The 20,581-nt window shown below is 34.8% G+C and overlaps 2 protein-coding genes across 2 annotated transcripts; one reads left to right on the top strand and one right to left on the bottom strand.

Annotated features, from left to right (window-relative positions):
- The first annotated feature begins 59 nt into the window (after window positions 1-59).
- On the top strand, window positions 60-6,411 carry LOC149728656 (b(0,+)-type amino acid transporter 1-like). The gene is made up of 7 exons (XM_089888800.1): window positions 60-2,039; window positions 2,485-2,843; window positions 2,902-3,069; window positions 3,480-3,627; window positions 4,238-4,425; window positions 4,831-5,037; window positions 5,332-6,411. Exons 1-7 carry the CDS (start codon window positions 1,904-1,906, stop codon window positions 5,566-5,568), a joined length of 1,443 nt encoding a protein of 480 aa, XP_089744926.1. The 5' UTR covers window positions 60-1,903; the 3' UTR covers window positions 5,569-6,411.
- A 1,034-nt stretch (window positions 6,412-7,445) lies between these two features.
- Window positions 7,446-20,318, bottom strand: LOC149728657 (TBC1 domain family member 5-like). Its single transcript, XM_089888796.1, has 15 exons — window positions 19,794-20,318; window positions 18,624-18,788; window positions 17,992-18,059; window positions 17,135-17,326; window positions 16,909-16,959; window positions 15,863-15,992; window positions 15,453-15,586; window positions 14,575-14,717; window positions 13,786-13,892; window positions 12,413-12,549; window positions 11,456-11,511; window positions 10,652-10,719; window positions 9,933-10,142; window positions 9,386-9,559; window positions 7,446-9,186 (listed from the first exon to the last, which is right to left on the bottom strand). Exons 1-14 carry the CDS (start codon window positions 20,010-20,012, stop codon window positions 9,386-9,388), a joined length of 1,854 nt encoding a protein of 617 aa, XP_089744922.1. The 5' UTR covers window positions 20,013-20,318; the 3' UTR covers window positions 7,446-9,186.
- Between the last annotated feature and the right edge of the window lie 263 nt (window positions 20,319-20,581).

Genomic DNA, 20,581 nt, shown 5'->3' on the forward strand with positions numbered 1-20,581 from the left:
GTCATGCGTTAATGTCATGAAACATAGAAATGTCATACATAGAAATGAGATTTAAAACACAGCGTCCATATCCTCCGTTAAAACAATTTTTAAAGTTTAATACTAACTGCAAATTCATTAGACTGATTCGAACACTTATTTCAATCATTATGGCAGTGGTATCATTTTTTGTTATCCTTCCAGTTCTGAACAACCCTTTACTTCTTACATACTTCTTTTACTTCCTATATCTATTTACGCACTTGTGTATTTTGCATTGGGTTTTTCGTTTTATTGCACATTCATCTTTGTTCAAGAAGTTAGAGTGTACTTGCAGTCTACTTTGGTTTTTAAATAGGCTGAAAAGTTTAGTTAGCTTTTAGCTTTTAACGTGTCAATGGACACTATAGCACAAATGCAGTTTTGACGTCTTTTCATTTTCTGAAGTCGTATATATTTGTGTGTTTTTTGTGTGTAGTATGCTGTTGCGTTCTTCTGTATTGTTTCTAGCTTTACTTGCGGTTTATGTTTGACTTTTGTGTTGAAGTGATAACGTCTTGCGTATTTTATAGCTATAAGCAAATTTGGTGGTCGCAAGTGCGCCTTTTTCTCCTGTTTTGCCTATACACCTAACTTAGTATTATATAAAGGGCCCACAGTTCTCTCTGGCAGTTGATAACATGGTTCATTGGCCGTAAATCGCTGTCAAAAGTTTGGTGTATTTGGTTATCATAGTTAAAACGTTGGTGTATTTGGGTATATTGCGTCGAATACCAACGCGTCGTTATTGTTCTTATCTTTTTTCATATACTAACTTTTATATTGTTATTAAACTATTAATTAGGAAAACCTATAGCCTACAGTCTTGTCAGTAGCGGTAGGTCGTCAGAACAGCGTCCCGGACTATACACTTTACGTAACGCAGCTTTTCAGTTTCAGGACGGATCTATTTATAGAAACAGCAGGACGGCCTGACACGATACTTGATTTAATCAACTTGTGCATTGCTGCTTACTTATAATGCCTAGTTATCGTATTACTTCGGCAGTTAACATGACGATGTATCAATAATAAATTAGATATATAACAGTATTCGGAAATGTATAGACCGCAAGTAAATCGGGCAAGTATAGTAAGCGTCAAGTGGGCATATCACCTCTAAAAGTCCTGTATAATTCCCAAAGTCAGTTCAGGTCTATAAAGCTCTGTTACTGTCTACCCTCGGGTGTAGCCTATATACATGGCCCGTTCCTGGTCAGAACTAAAGATAAGACATCATATATGATGAAAAAGAGCGAACTCCGACGTGTTCGTCCAGCCTATTGTCGCACAATTTTTAGTTTAGGAAGGTGATCGACAGTAGGCTATTAAAACACATCACATGGAGTATCAGTCGAAAACGTTTAGAAAATGTTGAATGTGATCTATAAATAAATAATATATTAAAGCATTTAAACAACAACGTATGTTCTAGCGTACGTTTTACTACCATTTAACTCAACACTGCAGTATAGCCTATACAGGAAGTGTCTAACGCAACAGTACACCGAAATAACGTATGCTTTGAATGGAGTATACATTTTGAGCAAATAGATTCGGTCTACAAAATTTGTCTAAATATAGACTTCCTAAGCTGAATGTATGTATAATTTTTTCTTAAAAGGTATTTTGTTAAAAAATCCTTCGCCGTTTTCGAGATATCATAAACAAAATAATTAGCAGGCTTTATTGACTTTAATGGTTAAAATACATGTAACTTATAAAAATCCATCTGTATACAGAAATTATCAATTTTTAGTTCAGTCTTTCTATAAATTTGTTGACTTTATTTTAAAGATAGTCAATTACAGTGTTTTGCAAAGTTCAAAAGATAGTCAATTACAGTGTTTTGCAATAGTTCATATTGTGTTCTGTGCCGCAAAAGATGGGCCGACCTGCTGTTGAAGGACGTGGAAAACGGTTTACAACAAAGCGTTCTATCGGATTGTATAGCGGTGTATTTGTAACTGCTGGTGTAATAATTGGATCTGGAATATTTATTTCACCACACGGGGTTCTCGGTAAGACATACGGTGTGCTCATGCAATTATGGACAATCTTTGTTCATTGAATTAGTAACATAGTAGAAATGAGTATTTAGCTCTATAAACACGTATGGACTGCACGTTCTTATGCACAGGAAGTTATGCTAACGCTGTGCACTCGAACTTTAACGTGCTTCGGCAATCAGTCACTGAACATATGTCGTTGTATAGTTTAACATGATATCGTAGGGTGGGGAGATGGGACACCTTTTCCTTCCATTTCCTCGTCCCATTTGGTAGTAAACAAAGAATATTCAAAGAAAAACAAAAAACATTTAAAGAAAACCATGCCCCCACGGCTCCCATATAGTGTACGTACGATTAAAATATTTTTCATATTATGTGCCAAAGGCCTCCCGTCCCCCCCTATACCCTACTATAGTAAACAAGGCTAAATCATCAGATTGTTTCACAATTCCAGCTGCTGCCAATTACAGTGTCGGGATTACATTAATTATCTGGGTGTTGGGCGGAATTGTAGCCATGCTTTCAACATTGTGCTACTGCGAACTTGCAACTTCGATACCGGAGTCGGGCGGCGACTACACTTACCTGACGTACGCGTATCATCCAGCTTTGGCATTTCTAATACCGTGGATGTACACGTGTGTACCAAGCTCAGATGCAGCACTGGTACTCACTTTTGCTCGCTATGCTACAGAGCCGTTCTTCGTCGGCTCAAAACCACCAGAAGAAAGCGTAAAACTAGTAGCAATCTGCTTAATGCTGTTGCTTACAGCAGTAAATATACTCAGCGTAAAATGCGCCCTTCGTATGCAGGTCGGGAGTTTGTGTATTAACAAATTCATGGCTTACAGCTCCCTATATTTGTTTACAGGTGGCGTTTGCGGCATCGAAGTTCTTGGCAATCGGAGTTGTAGTCGTGGGTGGCATCATTTACGTCATTCGTGACAACTCGGTTGCTAAACAAAATTTCACGAGTTCATTTAACAGTCAAGCGTTGAAGGGATTCTCAGTTTTAAGTTTGTCTGGTGCATTTTACCAGGTATTGTGATTAGCAGAGTCCGTAAGTAAACTAATACCCTAGTAATTAAAACACGAAGCCTGGTAATAAGTAGTCTATGACAACATTTCTAACATCACTATACTATGATGAACCGTTATTTATCTGGCGATGATAGAACTCGTTAAAATACGGCATTAATCTTTTAGTACTGTGGGGGAAGATGGGACACCTTTAGCACAATACTTAAATATCCTGATCATGTTTTAAACAATTAAAACAACGGTCTATGGAAGTCGTGAGAATACGGTTTTACATTTCTTGGCATGTTCTTTGTTTACTACCAAATGGGACAAGAAAATAAGATACAGTCTTTATAACACTGGTACTGTTCTAAGGGCACACACATAACCAGCCTAATGTAAAACCTTAAAAGATTTTTAACTATACAGGTAATGTGGTCGTACGACGGGTGGAATTCTCTTTGTCACGTCACAGAAGAAGTCAAAAACCCCGGGAAAACGATTCCCAAAGCTTCCATCTTATCAATTGCATTCGTAATGTTCGCTTATCTGGTTATTAACTGCGCATACTTCTCAGGTACTGAAATATACGATCTAATTGTCTACCTCCAATGAATGAATGACTGGAACTTGCTTTATCCTCTCGTGGCCGGAAAACGTTAGTCGTTATAACACAGGTGTTCATAAAACTTCATACACCTCGTGCCAGCTTACGAGTTTTCATGTATATAATAGTTTGTGAGTGAATACTTTTTTGGAATTCTTTTATATATATTTTTTTATATATGGCTGATAATTCAGACAACCCATTAGTGACCACTGGTTTGGAGAAAATGCTGTTAACTGTATTGCCCAAGAACACATATAGGCTACACCCACAATAGTAGCAGCGACGAGCCTTGAACCAAATACCTCTGGGTTAGAGGCGCGCTATAGCCGCTTTGCCACGGCGCCGGACTTAAATAGTAGGGTGGGGGAGATGGGACTCCTATAGCACATAATATCCAAATAACCTAATCGTGTTTTAAACAATTGCGAACGGTCCATAGAGTCGTGATAATACACTTTTATAATTTTATAAATGTTCTTTGTTTACTTCAAATGGGACAAGGAAATAAAATGAAACGGCGTCCCATCTTCCCCCCTCCTATATCCCTTACGTTACGTTCAGCGCTTGTTTTGTTCAGTGTTGTCGGTGGATGAAATGGGATCGTCTAAAATCGTTGCATTACCATTCGCATTGAAAGCGATGGGGGGAGCAGCGTGGATAGTTCCTCTTACAGTTTGCCTGTGTACTGCCGGATCTTACAATGGTGGGGTCTTAACTACTGGTAGAGTATCTTACGTGGCAGCTCGAAGAGGACATTTGCCACAGGTATAAAGACTGTTCTAGAATTCTTTATACCATTGGGCCTAAATGAATCCTTTTGTAAAACTTATGATAATAATTGTCGTAGTACAGTTGGTTAGCGCGTCTGCCTCTAACTCAGAGGTATAATGTGTTCAAGGCTCGTCATTGCTCATATTGTGGGCGTATGTGGCAAGACACTTAACGTCAATTGCTCCAACCCAGTGGTCACTAATGGGCTGTCCAAATTATCAGCCACCAATAAAAAAAAATCCACAAAAAAATAATCACCCACAAAATGTAAAATACCCACCCTACTATATCCTGTCTTTTTTCGTTAAAAATATTTCTAATTCTTTGCTACCATAATCTAAGATACAGATAAATCCTAATATTCTTCCGGTGTCGTTCTTTAAAAAACTTTCTTTTCAGCTTTTCGGAATGCTGCATATTTATAAACACACCCCAAGCGCTGCTCTCATTCTTAACGCCATCGGATGCATCGCACTCGTTAGTATCGGGCAGTTAGGACCTTTAATCGACACATTTGGCTTCGTAAACTGGACGTTCAAAGGCCTCAGCGCTCTCTCTGTTTTAATCCTGCGACACAGAATGCCCGATCTGCAACGACCTTACAAGGTGCGCATATAATGAATCTAAGTTATGTATATATGTAACTATATGTAACTCCTTACTTTATCCTCGCGTGGCCGGAAAACGACAGTCGTTTTAACACGGGTGTTCTGTTTTAAACACCTCGTGCCAGCTTACGAGTTATCAAGTATTATTATTTAGGTGATTTTTTATTTATGGCTGATAATTTGGACAACCCAATAGTTTTGGACCACTGGGTTTGAGCAATTGCTGTTAAGTATCAAGCTGTTCTTGTAAATCCAATTAAAATAACCTCAGGCCCGAATTTATGCACCGCAGGTCCCTACAGTGATTCCTGTATTCCTGACCCTTCTTTCGGCCTTCTTCGTGATTCTCCCTCTTATCAACGACCCACATTTTCTTTACTTTTATGCATTAGCATTTTGCGCTCTTGGTCTTGTGTTATATTTTACTTTTGTCCACAAGCGTATTCGAGTTCCTGGTTTGGAAAATGCGACAAAATTTCTGCAACAATTTCTGCTTGTCGCACCGTCTGAATGGAGGAAATTGAAATGAATGTTTTTGTTGCAAACTTGCATGGTTTAGTAGGGTGGGGAAAGATGGGACACTTTTAGGACATAATATCCAAACATTCTGATCGTGTTTTAAACAATTAACAGCGGTCTATATGGGAGTCGTGAGGATACGGTTTTATAATTCTTTGAATTTTCTTTGTTTATTACTAAACAAGACGAGAAAGTAGAATGGAAAGGTGTCCCATCTTTCCCCACCCTACTGTATAATTATGATCGACTGTAGGTAGATCTCGCTAGCCATGATTATCTATAGAAGTTAGTGTTGCAGTATAGCTATCTTTGTATAAGTTACTATTGCAGTATAGTAGGGTGGGGGAATATGGGACACCTTTGACACATAATAACCAAATATTCTGATCGTGTTTTAAACAATGGTCGATGGGAGCCGTGAGGATAAAGTTTTATAAAAAATCGTTGAATGTTTGTTTACTACCAAATTGGAGGAGAAAATAGATTTAAAAGGTGTCCCATCCTCCCCCACCCTACTATATGATTAAATGTGTTACTTACAATGCATTTTAAACTACATTCTCCGTTGTGCTGAACCAACGTCGTGCTTACATGGCCTATCACGCCACTAAACTAAGACTGAATGAAAATCGCAAACTTTACCTGATGTAGCGGCTATGCTTATTTTCTTTCAAATAAATGTAAATATATTTTTAACCGTAAGCGTCTTTTGACAACTTTCGTTTGCTCGCTTTATTCTGTCTTTTGGTTTAAATATTTCTACAGAAAATCGTCGCTACCGTAATCGAGAAGCAAATAAAGTGATTGCTACTGTGGTGCACACGGCACCTTTTTCAAATAAAGTTCATTCCTGGCTAACTCCTTTTCTGTGTTAAAAATATTTCAACAGCTTATACTTCATTATCTCGCCTTAACTTATCGTCTTGTATATTGTTTTCGCAGCTTTGAAAGAAACTCCTTTCCAAATTAGCAACGAGGTGTGTTTAAGATATGTGACTAGCAGGCTTGTATTGTCTTGTTTGCAACAGCAATTCCAACTTCTATGGTTTTGCACACATGACACATCGATTGACAACTTTATCAAACTCTAACCGCCAAGTAGTCATATCAAGCAAAAGCTTCAACTTAGAACAACAAGCCTAAAACATATATTAATACCCGGCGCCGTGGCATAGTGGTTAGCGCGCCTACCTGTAACCCATAGGTAATGGATTCAAGGCTCGTCGCTGCTACCATTGTGGGCGTATGTGTCCTTGGGCAAGACACTTAACTAATTGCTCCAACCCAGTGGTCACTAATGGGTTGTCCAAATTATCATCCATACATAAAAAAATAAAAATCCCCCCAAAAAATATCACCCACAAAGTAACATACATGGTAACCCGTAAGCTGGTACGAGGTGTTAAACCCGTGTTATAACGACTGTCGTTTTCCGGTCACGCGAGGATAAAGTAAGTTACATCATGGCCTACTCAATATATTGCCTACTCAATGTATTGAGTAGGCCGAGTAGGCCATGTTTACTCAATACATTGCCTACTCAAATGTATTGAGTAGGCCATGGTTACATTCATTAAGTACACGTAGAATACAAAGCAGGGTAACGCGATTATTAAACACTTACGGCACCGCAGTGCGAGCACCCACCATACGTACAGAAACATCTGTTTTAAGACAGCACTTAGCCATACAAAAAAATCCCCACAAAGTAACATGCATGGTAACTCGTAAGCAGACACGAGGTGTGTGTATAACCGTGTTATAACGAATGCCGTTTTCTGGCAACGCGAGGATAAAGTAAGTTACCTTTATTCAATTACAAGGAATTCATGAAAATTGTCACTTTCATTATTCATTTGGCAATGATAAAAACGTAATGCTAAAATAAAAAGTTCAATGAAATTTATTGTATTGAATGTTACAGCGTTACATTACACTTGACAATAATATGCCACAAACACGTTAAAAAAAAACTCTTTTAAAACTGTCTATTTTTCGGACTTTCTTTTTTAAATCGGAAAAACAGATTTTATCTTCTAGCAAAGATCAAATATGTTTTAATAGTGACAACATTTTTACAATGAACTTAATTTTGAATGAAGAAGTATTTTGATGTTCTATGGTTAAAACAATGTCCAAGTTTTGAAGTCACAATACTAGTATAAGTGCATATTATTACACTGACAATTTTAACTTTACAAAACCATTGCACTACAATACAAAAATTAAGACATTTTTAAACAGTAAAATTTCTGCTGCTAGTACAGATACGTTTATGACTGCGTTTCTTAACATTTTTTACTTGGAAACGAACAAATACTGAGCCAAAATTAATAACGAAACTTTGGCAACACAATTTAAAAACTCCATTTTCCCCACATTTTTATAAGTATACACTGATTTAACTTTTAACACAACAGTCAAAGGATATATAGTAGGGGGGGGGGAAGATGGGACACATTTAGCACAAAACTTCTAAATATCCTGATCGTGTTTTAAACAATTAACAACAGTATATGTAAGTCAGAAGAATACGGTTTTATAATTTAAATTTTCTTTGTATACTACCAAATGGAACAAGAAAATAGAATGAAAAAGGTGTCCCATCTTCCCCCACCCTACTATATAAACCACCAGCCAGCCAAATCAAATGGTGAAAAACTGTTGCTTGTGCCCTATAGGTTATGAAGTACTGATATATGGCAAATATATGGCACAATGTTATTACTGGGGTTGCAAAACTAAACAGAAAATAATTTGTCCTGAAAATTGAAATTACAGTATTTTTAAAACTTACAAAAAATAAATTTGAAATAATTTTTAACAAAAACTAAACGTCCACACATTTCTGAATAATAGGAAGTTTATAGTAGGAAGGGGGAAGACGGGACACCTTTAGCAGCAGATAATATCCAAATATCCTGATCATGTTTTAAACAATTAACAACGGTATATGGAATTTGTATATACGGTTTTTTGGATACGGTTTAAAAATTCTTTAAATGTTCTTTGTTTACTACTAAATGGAACAATAAATAAAATAAAAAGGTGTCCCATCTTCCCCACCCTTCAACTACACAACAGCTGTAATTAGGCCAATAATTAATATAACATTATTTTTAACAGTTACATGCAAACATATCTGACCATTATTAAGTAGTACATTTATACCCAATGCAATGCCATAAGCATCTTGTTTTATAAATATTCTAAAAACTGGGTTGTATTGCCGAAAACTTTAAAAAAAAAAAAAAAAAAATTTAAACAGAAAACATTTGACTAGGAGTGAGTTTTATGACAAAGTTAAGCTTGAATTTAAATTGAAGGGATTTATAAGGATTTTGAATATAAACTTGCATGACAAAAAACGTGGTGCAGGTATGATTCTATTATGAAAGTTGACATAGCATACAAATAATTTATGAATTCTCAAGCTTTTAAATTTAGTCACAAAATACGGTAATTCTTAGACCTATTTGAGACGAACCAATTTATTTTTAAAAATGCATGAATTAGATTTTACGTTTTACACAATGTGCCGAAACTTTTTAATAATTTTTGTTAAAAAGTGAAATTTTTGCGACTTACTTAATCCATTTGTATCATCAGTGGTAAAGTTTTTGAAACCCTGTTTTAAAGTAAAACAAACTTAAATTACATTAAAAAATATAAACAATCGTAAAATCCAAAACGAATTAAAACTTAATTAAAAAAATTTAAGCAAATTTAAAATTTGTGGAAAAATTTAAATTTCTCCCCAAAACTTTAAATTTTATTGAAACAGAGCAGAAAAATAAGTAAAAAAATTTAAAACTTAAAAATTTTACTTATTGAATGGTTGCTTCGGTGGGTAAGTCACCCTCGTTGTTTAGATTTTTCGGACTTTCAAGTGGAGGCGGGGGAAGGTCCTCGAGACGAGATTTTAAGTTTTCTATGTTTGTGATCTCCTTGCTGTTTGCTGATTGGTTGAGATTTAATGAGCCGCGGAGAATATCACGAACCTAGAGTTTATCATGTGATTTTTTTCATGAATATAAAATATTGAAATTCACATAAAAAATTCCTATGGATATTTTTTTCACAGCATGATCATAATTTGCATATGATGTGATCACGTGATCATGAAAGCTGTAGAATTCATAAGAATGAAAAAATTATGAAACATAAGGTTTGGGTTTGACTCATGAATATGAAACAATCGTAGTTTCACGACTCATAAATATTTCATGATCATATTTTTATGACTTATGAATAGAAAAAATTTCTGTTTCACAACTCATAAACATTTTAATCACATTTTCATGACTTATGAATATGAAACAACCTTAGTTTCACGACTCATAAATATTTCATGATCATATTTTCATGACCTACTTGTTTTAAACTCGCCAGCGCTAAAAAAACTTCTTCTTTTTTCTTCGTGACACCACAATGTCCATTCTCTTCTTTAACTGAACCCTCATTGGAACTTTTATCCACTAGGTGATGCTGTAACAATCGAATATTCGCTTCTAACTTATCGGCGCAAAACAAACATTTCTGTTGCAAATCTTGATGTATCTCACGCATGTCTTCTAACTCGTCCTGTAAAAAAACAGCAAATTTTAAAAGAATTTTATAAATTTCAACTTTTTTGACTCGAAAGTATTAGAATTTTTACTAAATTTTACTTGATTTCAAATTTTTACTAAAAGAATTTTATTAATTCCAAACTTTACTACTTTGTAAATACAAGCTTTTAAAATACCTTAAAATTGTGTTTGAATTCAAATTAAATGCTCACTTTTTACTCAAAATGTTTTTTTTTAATTTTTACTATTTGTAATTCAATAAATGACTATATATTCACAAAATTAAGGGTTTTGACATAAACTGCCAAGATAAAACAAAAATTCAATCCAAACCATGCCTAAAAATGTTCAAATACTCCATTTTCACATATTATTTTTTCTTTAATATAAACAAGCTTTGTAGTATTTATACTAAGTTAAAAAAAAAAAAAAATTTTTATTCAATTTAATTTTAAAAATCAATTTATAATTAGAAAAAAACGCGTAACAAAAATTAAAAAATTAGAACTGAATTTTTCCTACATTAGTTGAAGGAGGTTTTTCAAACGACGTTGATCGAGATTTTGGTCGATCTACTGGTGTGTTGAATTCTTAAAATCAAAAACATTAATATAGGTTAAATATTTTAAAAGATGCAGTATTTTAACTTGCTTTGACAATTTAAAACTACCATTTTTCTCCACCAACTGATGCAAAATTTTGGTACCCCCCCAAAAAAAATTGAGTAATACTTTGTTATTAAGGAATGTAATAAAAATACTGTGTTACCTCAGCTACAGATAACTGATATGGACTAGTATGGCATCTCCAGTAGAAAGACAATAACTTTATTCCAACAAATTATCTGCTATAAGGCGAAACTTATTCAGCGATTAACTGATAAAGTTTTATACTAACTAGAGGAGACAAAATGTTTATATAAAGTGAATGAATGAATGAATGTAACTTACTTTATCCTCGCGTGGCCGGAAAACGACAGTCGTTATCACACGGGTTTAACACCTCGTGCCAGCTTACGAGTTACCATGTATGTTACTTTGTGGGTGATTATTTTTTTTTGGATTTTTTCTTTTTTTTTATGTATTTCTGATAATTTTGACAACCCATTAGTAACCACTGGGGTGGGCGCCGGACTAAAAGTGAAATGTCATTTAAACACCTAAGATTTTTAACTAACGTTCTTTTCTTTTTTTTATCTGTAGCATGTTTTAACGACTGTTGTTTTGGTCTTGATTCCCATTTCTTTGTTTTTAAATACTATGATCTTCGCTAACGTTTTCGAAGAGATCTATAAAATTATGTTATGTCTTAACAAATAAGTTTTACCTTGATACGTTGGTTTTTTTGCTGCTTTAGGAGTAGATACAGCTCGTTTAAATTCACTGAAAAGATTAATATTAGATATGCAAGCTAGACTATAGTCGATTAGTCGTGACAAAATACATGCAACTTTGTATATAGCATAAATGGCTAAAAAGTTACAAAATTGTACAGTAAAGCTACAAGCTATTCTATTCTATGTGGGTGAGGTCCCACAGTTTGGCACGCCATGGGTCCTACAATTTAGGTCAGGATTGGCCCATTACCCCAACATCCAGGGTGAATAAATGAATGAATCTTACTTTATCCTTGTGTGGCTGAAAAACGACAGTCGTTATAACACGGGTGTTCATACACCTCGTGTCAGCTTATAAGTTATCATGTATGTTACTTTGTGGGTAATTATTTTTTTGTTTTTTTTTTATTTTTTTTATGTGTGGCTGATAATTTTGGACAACCCATTAGTGACCACTGGGTTGGAGCAATTGCCTTTAAGTGTCTTGCCCAAGGAAACATACGCCAGACAAAGGGGTGCTATGGCATAGAGCTCAACAGTATAAAGAGCCTGCAAGATGGATCTAGCTTTTAATACACATGCGAATATCTTAAAGAGAAAAAAAACAATATATAGTGGGGTGGGGGAAGATGGGACACCGTTTCATTCCATTTTTTGTCCCATTTGGTAGTAAACAAAAAGCATTCAAAAAATTATAAAATAGCATCCTCACAACTCCCATAGATCTTGTTAATTGTTTAAAAAATGATCAGGATATTTGAATATTATGTGCTAAAAGTGTCCCGTCTTCTCTCACCCTACTATAAATGATTTTAAAAACCAATTACCAATTCAAAAACTTTTAACATTATAACGATTGTATAAACAATTTGGTTTTTAAAATCAATTTAAAGTTACATATTTCGATTTTATTGCTGACAAAAATTCTTTAAAAAAAATGAACTAACTTTCCAAAGTTGGAAAAGAGATTGTCAATTTTGAGCCCCGAAAAAATCCCATTGGAACTTTTGGTCTTTTTTACTGGTTGTTTCTCGGTTTGACGTGGTTCGAACTTGAATCGACTGTGAGATGGACGACGATTGTTCTATTATGATGTCATAGTTAACAAAAAGATATAAATATTAAATTTATGAGTTGGGTAAAGAATTGGCCGTAAAAGTTTCACACATTATGTGGTAAAGTAAGGGGTGTTGGGTGTAAATTTCACCCCATGTTTCACACATTATGGGGTAAAGTACAGGGTGTTGGGTGTAAATTCCACCCCATGTTTCACACATTATGTGGTAAAGTACGGGGTGTTGGGTGTTAATTCCACCCCATGTTTCACACAATATGTGGTAAAGTACGGGGTGTTGGGTGTAAATTCCACCCCATGTTTCACACATTATGTGGTAAAGTATGGGGTGTTGGGTGTTAATTCCACCCCATGTTTCACACATTATGTGGTAAAGTACGGGGTGTTGGGTCTGGGTGTAAATTCCACCCCATGTTTCACACATTATGTGGTAAAGGCTGGGGTGTTGGGTGTAAATTCCACCCCATGTTTCACACATTATGTGGTAAAGTACGGGGTGTTGGGTGTAAATTCCACCCCATGTTTCACACATCATGCGGTAAAGGCTGGGGTGTTGGGTGTAAATTCCACCCCATGTTTCACACATTATGTGGTAAAGTACGGGGTGTTGGGTGTAAATTTCACCACATGTTTCACACATTATGTGGTAAAGTACGGGGTGTTGGGTGTAAATTCCACCCCATGTTTCACACATTATGTGGTAAAGTACGGGGTGTTAGGTGTAAATTCCACCCCATGTTTCACACATTATGTGGTAAAGTACGAGGTGTTGGGTGTAAATTCCACCCCATATTTCACACATTATGTGGTAAAGTACGGGGTGTTGGGTTTAAATTCCACCCCATATTTCACACATTATGTGGTAAAGTACGGGGTGTTGGGTTTAAATTCCACCCCATATTTCACACATTATGTGGTAAAGTACGAGGTGTTGGGTGTAAATTCCACCCCATGTTTCACACATTATGTGGTAAAGTACGGGGTGTAGGGTGTAAATTCCACCCCATATTTCACACATTATGTGGTAAAGTACGGGGTGTTGGGTGTAAATTTCCACCCCATGTTTCACACATTATGTGGTAAAGTACGGGGTGTTGGGTGTAAATTCCACCCCATGTTTCACACATTATGTGGTAAAGTACGAGGTGTTGGGTGTAAATTCCACCCCATGTTTCACACAGTATGTGGTAAAGTACGGGGTGTTAGGTGTAAATTCCACCCCATGTTTCACACACAAAAAATTACCTTAGGGTCTCTATAATAAATAGCAAGATTTACAATGTCAAAAATATCTTCAATTGGAGGATATTTCATTAATATTCTCATGCATGTGCAGTAGTCAGCAGCTAACACTGTAAAATAACATTCTATTTATCAAAAAAATAAAATAAGTTTAGTAAAAATTAGGAATATTGTATCTACACTCAAGTTAGGACAGACCACTACTCATAGCTTTGTTTTTCTAAAGATTAACAGTCTTAAATACACAAAAAAAAAACAATCTGTATGTAGTAGTGGGAATATGGGACACTTTTTCATTATATTTTCTCGTTTCATTAGGTAGTAAATAAAGAACATGCAAAGAATTATAAAACCAAATTCTCGCAATGACAACAGACCGTTGGTAATTGTTTAAAACACAGCCAGAAATTTTGAATATTGAGTCCTAAAGGTGTCCTATCTTACCCCACAATACTGTATATATATGGTTTACTTTATTAATGGAGCAGGGGGTAATGGGATTTGCGTGTTTATGTAATGCATCTTACGAGTTATGTATGTTACTTCGTGGGTGATTACTATTTTTGAGGAATTTTTTTTTATGTATGGCTGATAATTTGGACAACCCATCAGTGACCACTGGGTTGGAGCAATTGCATTTATGTGTCTTGCCCAAGGACACATACGCCCACAATGGTAGCATTGACTGTAACAAGCCTTGAACCCATTACCTCTGGGTTAGAGGCAGGCGCACTAACCACTTTGCCACGGCACAGGACGAATAGAATATACAGCAAGCACAATTAAACTTACACTGTTCTCTTATGTTAACCATTAATGCCACGAAAATATAATCGACCAGATCTAAAGCAGAACTATCAGCAAACATGGTGTCCCACAACACAAGCAAATCTTGAAGGTCAAATTCTCGTCCAAATAATAATCGTACCCAACGCCTGTTAATAAGATGTAATTTTTGAAATTTTATGGTGTTTTTAGCGAGCTATGTATTTTCTAAGTGTTGTTTGAATATTGAACAAAATCTAGGGTGACATTGTTAAAATGCAGTTACACTCATAGTTGTAAACGATTTTAACAAAATCTGGGTGACATTTTTAAAATGCAGTTACACTCATAGTTGTAAATGGTTTTTAACAAAAACAAAACAAACACGCTACGAAACCTTTTTTTTTCGTAAGTCCACAAACACAAGAATCTTTTTTTCAAAATTATTAAATTTTAAAAAATTGTTAGTTGAATGTAACTTACTTTATCTTGGCGTGGCCGGAAATTGACAGTCGTTATCACACGGGTTTAACACCTGTGCCAGCTTACGAGTTACCATATATGTTACCTTGTAGGTAATTATTTTTTTTGAGGAATTTTTTTTTATGTATGGCTGATAATTTGGACAACCCATTAGTGACCACTGGGTTGGAGCAATTGGCGTTAAGTGTCTTGCCCAAGGACACATACGCCCACAATGGTAGCAGCGTTGAGCCTTGAACCCATTACCTCTGGGTTACAGGCAGGCGCGCTAACCACTATACCACGGCGCCGGGATAGTTAATTTCAAGAGATGATGTATGATGACGTCATTAAACAGAATACCCAATACCGTAATTAGATCCAAACACAAAAGGATTCGATATTCTGTAATGTGCATCCCTAGTATAAATACAGTAACTTACAGTCCATAAACTTGAGGTATAATTTCCAATCTGCTGATATGATAATACAGTTCATGATCGTACGTAGCAAGCAGATCGTTATGGATTCGATTCAATTTGTTTGTTATTTCTAAAGGTGGTCCCGCATTATTCTCCTGAAAAAAATAATTTTTTTAGTATTTAATCTGTTACCTATGCCAGTACCGCATACAAAATTTGTTTTTTAAAGTTTTTTTTACCAAAACCGGCACATTTTTACAACAAAGCATAAAAAAATTGTAAAATTTTACGAAAAATCCTAACTATTGCTGTCAGCTTTAACAATAAGTTAATAATTACATTATCTGTTTTTTTTTAATTTTTTTTTTTAATTTAGTTTGTACCTTAAGAATTTTTTTTTTTTACATTAAAATTTTTAATTTTATTTTTACCTCAGAAGGTTGGAAGGGTACTGTAGGTATGGGGTCATTGTTCTTAGCACACTCTAGTGGCAACTCCGGTTCAATTTCGTTGATTGAATACCACGGATTAGTTGATCTCATTAGTTGGCAGAACATTGTGCTTTGAAAATTATTTCTTAAATTTTGTATATATTATGTTTAATCATATGATAAGGTGGGGTAAGATGACACACCATCTTCTTCTCGTCCAATTTGGTGGTAAACAAAGAACATACAAAGAAAAATAAACCGTATCCTCACAACTCCAATTGACCGTTGTTAGTTGTTTAAAACATGATCAGGATATTTGGATATTATGTGCTAAAGCTGTCCCATCTTAACCCATTCTACTATAGATCTAGATCATACTGTAGAAATAACAACCCATATTATATAATAACTATAGAGTTGGCAGTTGCAGTTATTCATTGGAATGCACTTTACAAAAGTAATACACTATACAACACCTGTGTTTTACCCTTAGTAATGTAATAAATGCAGAATTTGTGCATTGAAATGTAAAGTAAATACTTTTTGACTCGCACGCATTTAAAAACACAGGCAAATATTGACAATAATAGATGACTTAACAAATAAACACACAGGTTCTGCCATACATACTGTACATAAAACGTTGTAGCCAGAACCAAAAAAGGGTCAGTCCGAACCAATGAACCATGTGAGCTGTATTTTGTAAAATCTTTTACACATGTTTTGAAACCTTTAAACCCCACAAACTTAAAACAATAGTAAAGCTAAAGATATAACTATGTACAGCTATGCTGACTAGTTTTGTTATCTTTAAGTAGTTCACTTTTTCATTTTTTTTATTCTCGCGTGCAACTTTATAGCAATAGCATAAGGCTCTGCGCTTGCCTCAATAAAATCGTTATCTCTAATTATCTAATATGTTACAACTTATAACAAACAGGAACGAGTTACTGACAATTTGATTTCGAACGTTTTAAAAACACGGTGTGAATACAGTAAAAACACAAATATACAACATAAATATATATATATATATATATACTTACTAAGCATCATTTTCCAAATACTTTTGTTGGAAAACAGTTTGAATAATCGGCCTGAAAAAAGTTGGCAATCATAAAAAACATGGTACTGCACAAGAAAAAATATTATTGCACAAAGTGTTATAAATCTTAAAAAAAATACATATTTTTTTATAATAATATATTTATGGTCTAAAAATACGGCAAGCGGGTGCGGGACTTCACAAAAAATCTAAAAGTAGCAACTTACGGGAGTTCCCCCATTTCTTGGGTATGGAAAGCACCTTGTAGGTCACAATGAAGAACAAACAGAATAGGGGCGAGAAGCTCATGCATTCCTTGTCTGTACGACAAGTTAGTATGCTCGCGTGCGTAGCAAAATAAAATATTTTCCATTGCGTGGCGTACGTCCTCTTTACTGAAGTAATCCATTTCTGGGAAACTGAAATATGAATGAATGAATGAATGAATATATAACTTACTTTATCTTCGCGTGGCCGGAAAACGACAGTCGTTATCACACGGGTTTAACACCTCGTGCCAGCTTACGAGTTACCATGTATGTTACTTTGTGGGTGATTATTTTTTTTTTTCATTTTTTTCATTTTTTTATGTATGGCTGATAATTTGGACAACCCATTAGTGACCACTGGGTTGGAGCAATTTTCGTTAAGTGTCTTGCCCAAGGACACATACGCCCACAATGGTAGCAGCGATAGGCCTTGAATATTTGTAAAAACAAATTGTAAAATATATTTTTACAAGTTCTTAACTAGTTGGTAAGACCAGAGCTTTTAGAATATAATGTAAATTACATTATGTAATTGCAATATAACAAAGCAATAATTTTTTTGCAATCCGGGACCTTGGATTAATAATTCCATCGGAACGTAGCTCTTAAAACTTAAAATATGTTTAAAGTTTCTGATATTAAAATTCAAACAAAATTAAACTAAAAGAACATTATTATTTCTATTTACATTTTAAAAAAATTAAAATTATAACTATTCCATTTAAACTTAACTTAACGTAGGAGTTTATCAAAAAACAGTTATACTAAAGTACTGTTTAAACACACACTGTATGAGGGGGGAAGTCAAAACTTACGTTCGTCTTACGTCTCGTTCAATATCGTTTCGAAGTTCTTTGTCTCGAAAATATTGAAGCCAGGTGCTCTAAGATAGAAATAACATTTTTAGATAAAAATCTCTAAACTTTTAATTATGAATTTAATTTGCACATATTTAGGTTTGAATGAATGTAACTTGCTTTATCCTCGTGTGGCCGGTAAACGACAGTCATTATAACACAGGTGTTCATACATCTTGTGCCAGCTTACGAGTTACCATGTAGTTTACTTTGTGTTCAAAATTTTTTAGAATTTTTTACTTTTTTATGTAAGTATGGCTGACAATTTGGACAACCCATTAGTGACCACTAGGTTGGAGCAGTCTTATACATATAGGCAAAAAACCTAGGGTGGCAGGATAGGCATGGCCTACCCTGGAATATTTAAACTGCATTAAACCAATATGTTTTTCTTCAAAAAATATGGAGAATTTCCAAAAAAAATAAAAACTGTGGGCATTTCTCTTAAAAACATACAACTTTTTTTTGCCTTTTTTTCCAATCTGATTAAAATAAAGTCATGTACATCAGCATAAATAAATAAATGAATTGAAAGTTAAGATAATATATTTAATAATACTGGTTCAATGCATTTAATTAATTCCACTCACGTCATCGTTTTGTGATAAAGGATTTTCCACTTCAATATTGGAGGGTTGTTTCTCGGAATTCGGAATCGTAATATTTCTCTCTTTTATGACATCATACTCCGCACGGGACTTTCCCAACGCTGCTGGCCATTCACTTGTATTGTGAGGTAAACAATGCAAGAAAATCTAAAAATAATAAATTTATATATGTAGTCTGTATTATGAATAAATTCACGAAAAATATTTGTTTTGATTTGTGTGGTACTGGTATGGCAGTGCTCTTCAACCGGTGTGCACGGTGCATCCTAGAGTGCACCACAAACTTCAACAATTTTCAGCAATAATATTTAGTTTTAAACATTTTTAACTAATTTAGCCACTTTTCTATAAACTTTTTTATATAATTTCTATATCTTGCATCACTGGGAATTGCGAAACGTCATTAGTTTTTTGGTAAAACAAACAGGGGCTCATGAGTTCGTCGCAACAACTTTAGGGGTTTACCAACCCAAAAAAGGTTGAAAAGCAGTGTGATAGGGCAATGACAGTCATTATAACACGGATGTTCTGCTTCATACACCTCGTGCACACTTATAGTTATGAGTAATTTTTCTGACAATTTAGATAATAAAAAAAAGCTTTATTTGTCTCTTCGATTACGGTAGCAAAGATTTAGAAATATTTTTAACGAATAGACAGGATAGGCTATAAAGACAAAACAACAGTTCGCTACACCTAGCAGACAAAAAATCATTAATTTTTCATTATTGTCAAGTTAAACTTGTATTAGAAACAAAAGTGTGCATAAAGACACATAATTACTGGGTTAAACCAATTGCCACTAATAACACACATGTCAGCATGGCCCAGTCTGCAGAATATGGCAGTTATTAATGAAAGGTGCAAGACGGTTATTTTTTACCCAGTGCAAGACGGTTATTTTTCACATGCTATATTTAAAAATTAATGTACATTCTTAAATCACATTAGGAAATCCATCAATTGGATACAGATTTGGTTCATTGTTTAAATACTTGGCGTGCGTGGAACAAATTATGGCGTGCATGACCTTTTGTAAACAAATTTGTCCGTGCACCTGTCATACTCTGCAGACTGGAGCATGGCGCTTAAGGTACATACATGGCATGTTGCTTAAACTTTAAAGTCACTTTTTCCACATTATTTTCTTACCCTCCAACACACACTTCGAAAATGGCATCGTCTCAAACTGTGAGAGTACGTTTTGTATTTCAAATATTCAATCAAATTTTCATGCCCCTCAAAATAATCGTTCCATTGTTCAACGTAGCTGTTCACACCAGCCTGTTTCGTATCATGGGACAAATCAGACACCGCACTGGCACCGTTAGATTCCATAGCATTAATTGCAACTTTTGTGATCACATGCATGCGTTGCACCAACCATTCAATAAGTGCTAGCGCATTTTCAGCGTGTTGTAAAAGATAAAACTTGCTTAGTCTGCAGAAATAGACAAAATAGCAATGATAAGATTGTTCCACGCGTTGAAATGACGTTTTGTTTTCAGACGTCAGATGTGTGACGTAAGATTTCGAAATTACGTCATAAACAAATACGTTTGTAAATAAAATTAATCGTTTTGGCTGTCTGGGAACATGTAATGCTATAAAGTTAGGTTATTTTATAAACCTAAATAACAAATAACCCTAAACCTTAGTCGTATTTCGATTTTATACACGTACATAAACAAACAAAGTAAAAAAGCCTATTCGTTTGGGAATTCCCTAAAACGCATTAAATTCGATCACGTGGTCTGGTAAATAAAACTCTATAGTTTTCGTGTTGAAGAGGAATTGGCACCTTTTAATAGCCTTGTTTTAAAACCCTAGTTTTCTCTCTTTACATTTCAAAATCCTGGCACCAAACCTGGGGCGGCAAGGTGTACATACCAACCCTTCTATTTTCACAACATATTCTCTAAACATATTTTAATATGACT

This window comes from Ciona robusta, chromosome 11 (genome assembly GCF_009617815.1).
Source record: "Ciona robusta chromosome 11, ASM961781v2".
In the NCBI taxonomy this organism is placed as follows: domain Eukaryota; kingdom Metazoa; phylum Chordata; class Ascidiacea; order Phlebobranchia; family Cionidae; genus Ciona; species Ciona robusta.

Coding starts and splice junctions, on each gene's coding strand:
- LOC149728657 (XM_089888796.1), bottom strand. CDS start 20,012: ATGCATGTGATCACAAAAGTTGCAATTAATGCTATGGAATCTAACGGT. Junction 14,718..15,452: donor ATACCTCAAGTTTATGGACT/GTAAGTTACTGT, acceptor TCTTATTAACAG/GCGTTGGGTACGATTATTAT. Junction 11,512..12,412: donor CTCTTTTCCAACTTTGGAAA/GTTAGTTCATTT, acceptor TAATCTTTTCAG/TGAATTTAAACGAGCTGTAT.
- LOC149728656 (XM_089888800.1), top strand. CDS start 1,904: ATGGGCCGACCTGCTGTTGAAGGACGTGGAAAACGGTTTACAACAAAG. Junction 3,628..4,237: donor TAACTGCGCATACTTCTCAG/GTACTGAAATAT, acceptor TGTTTTGTTCAG/TGTTGTCGGTGGATGAAATG. Junction 4,426..4,830: donor GAAGAGGACATTTGCCACAG/GTATAAAGACTG, acceptor CTTTCTTTTCAG/CTTTTCGGAATGCTGCATAT.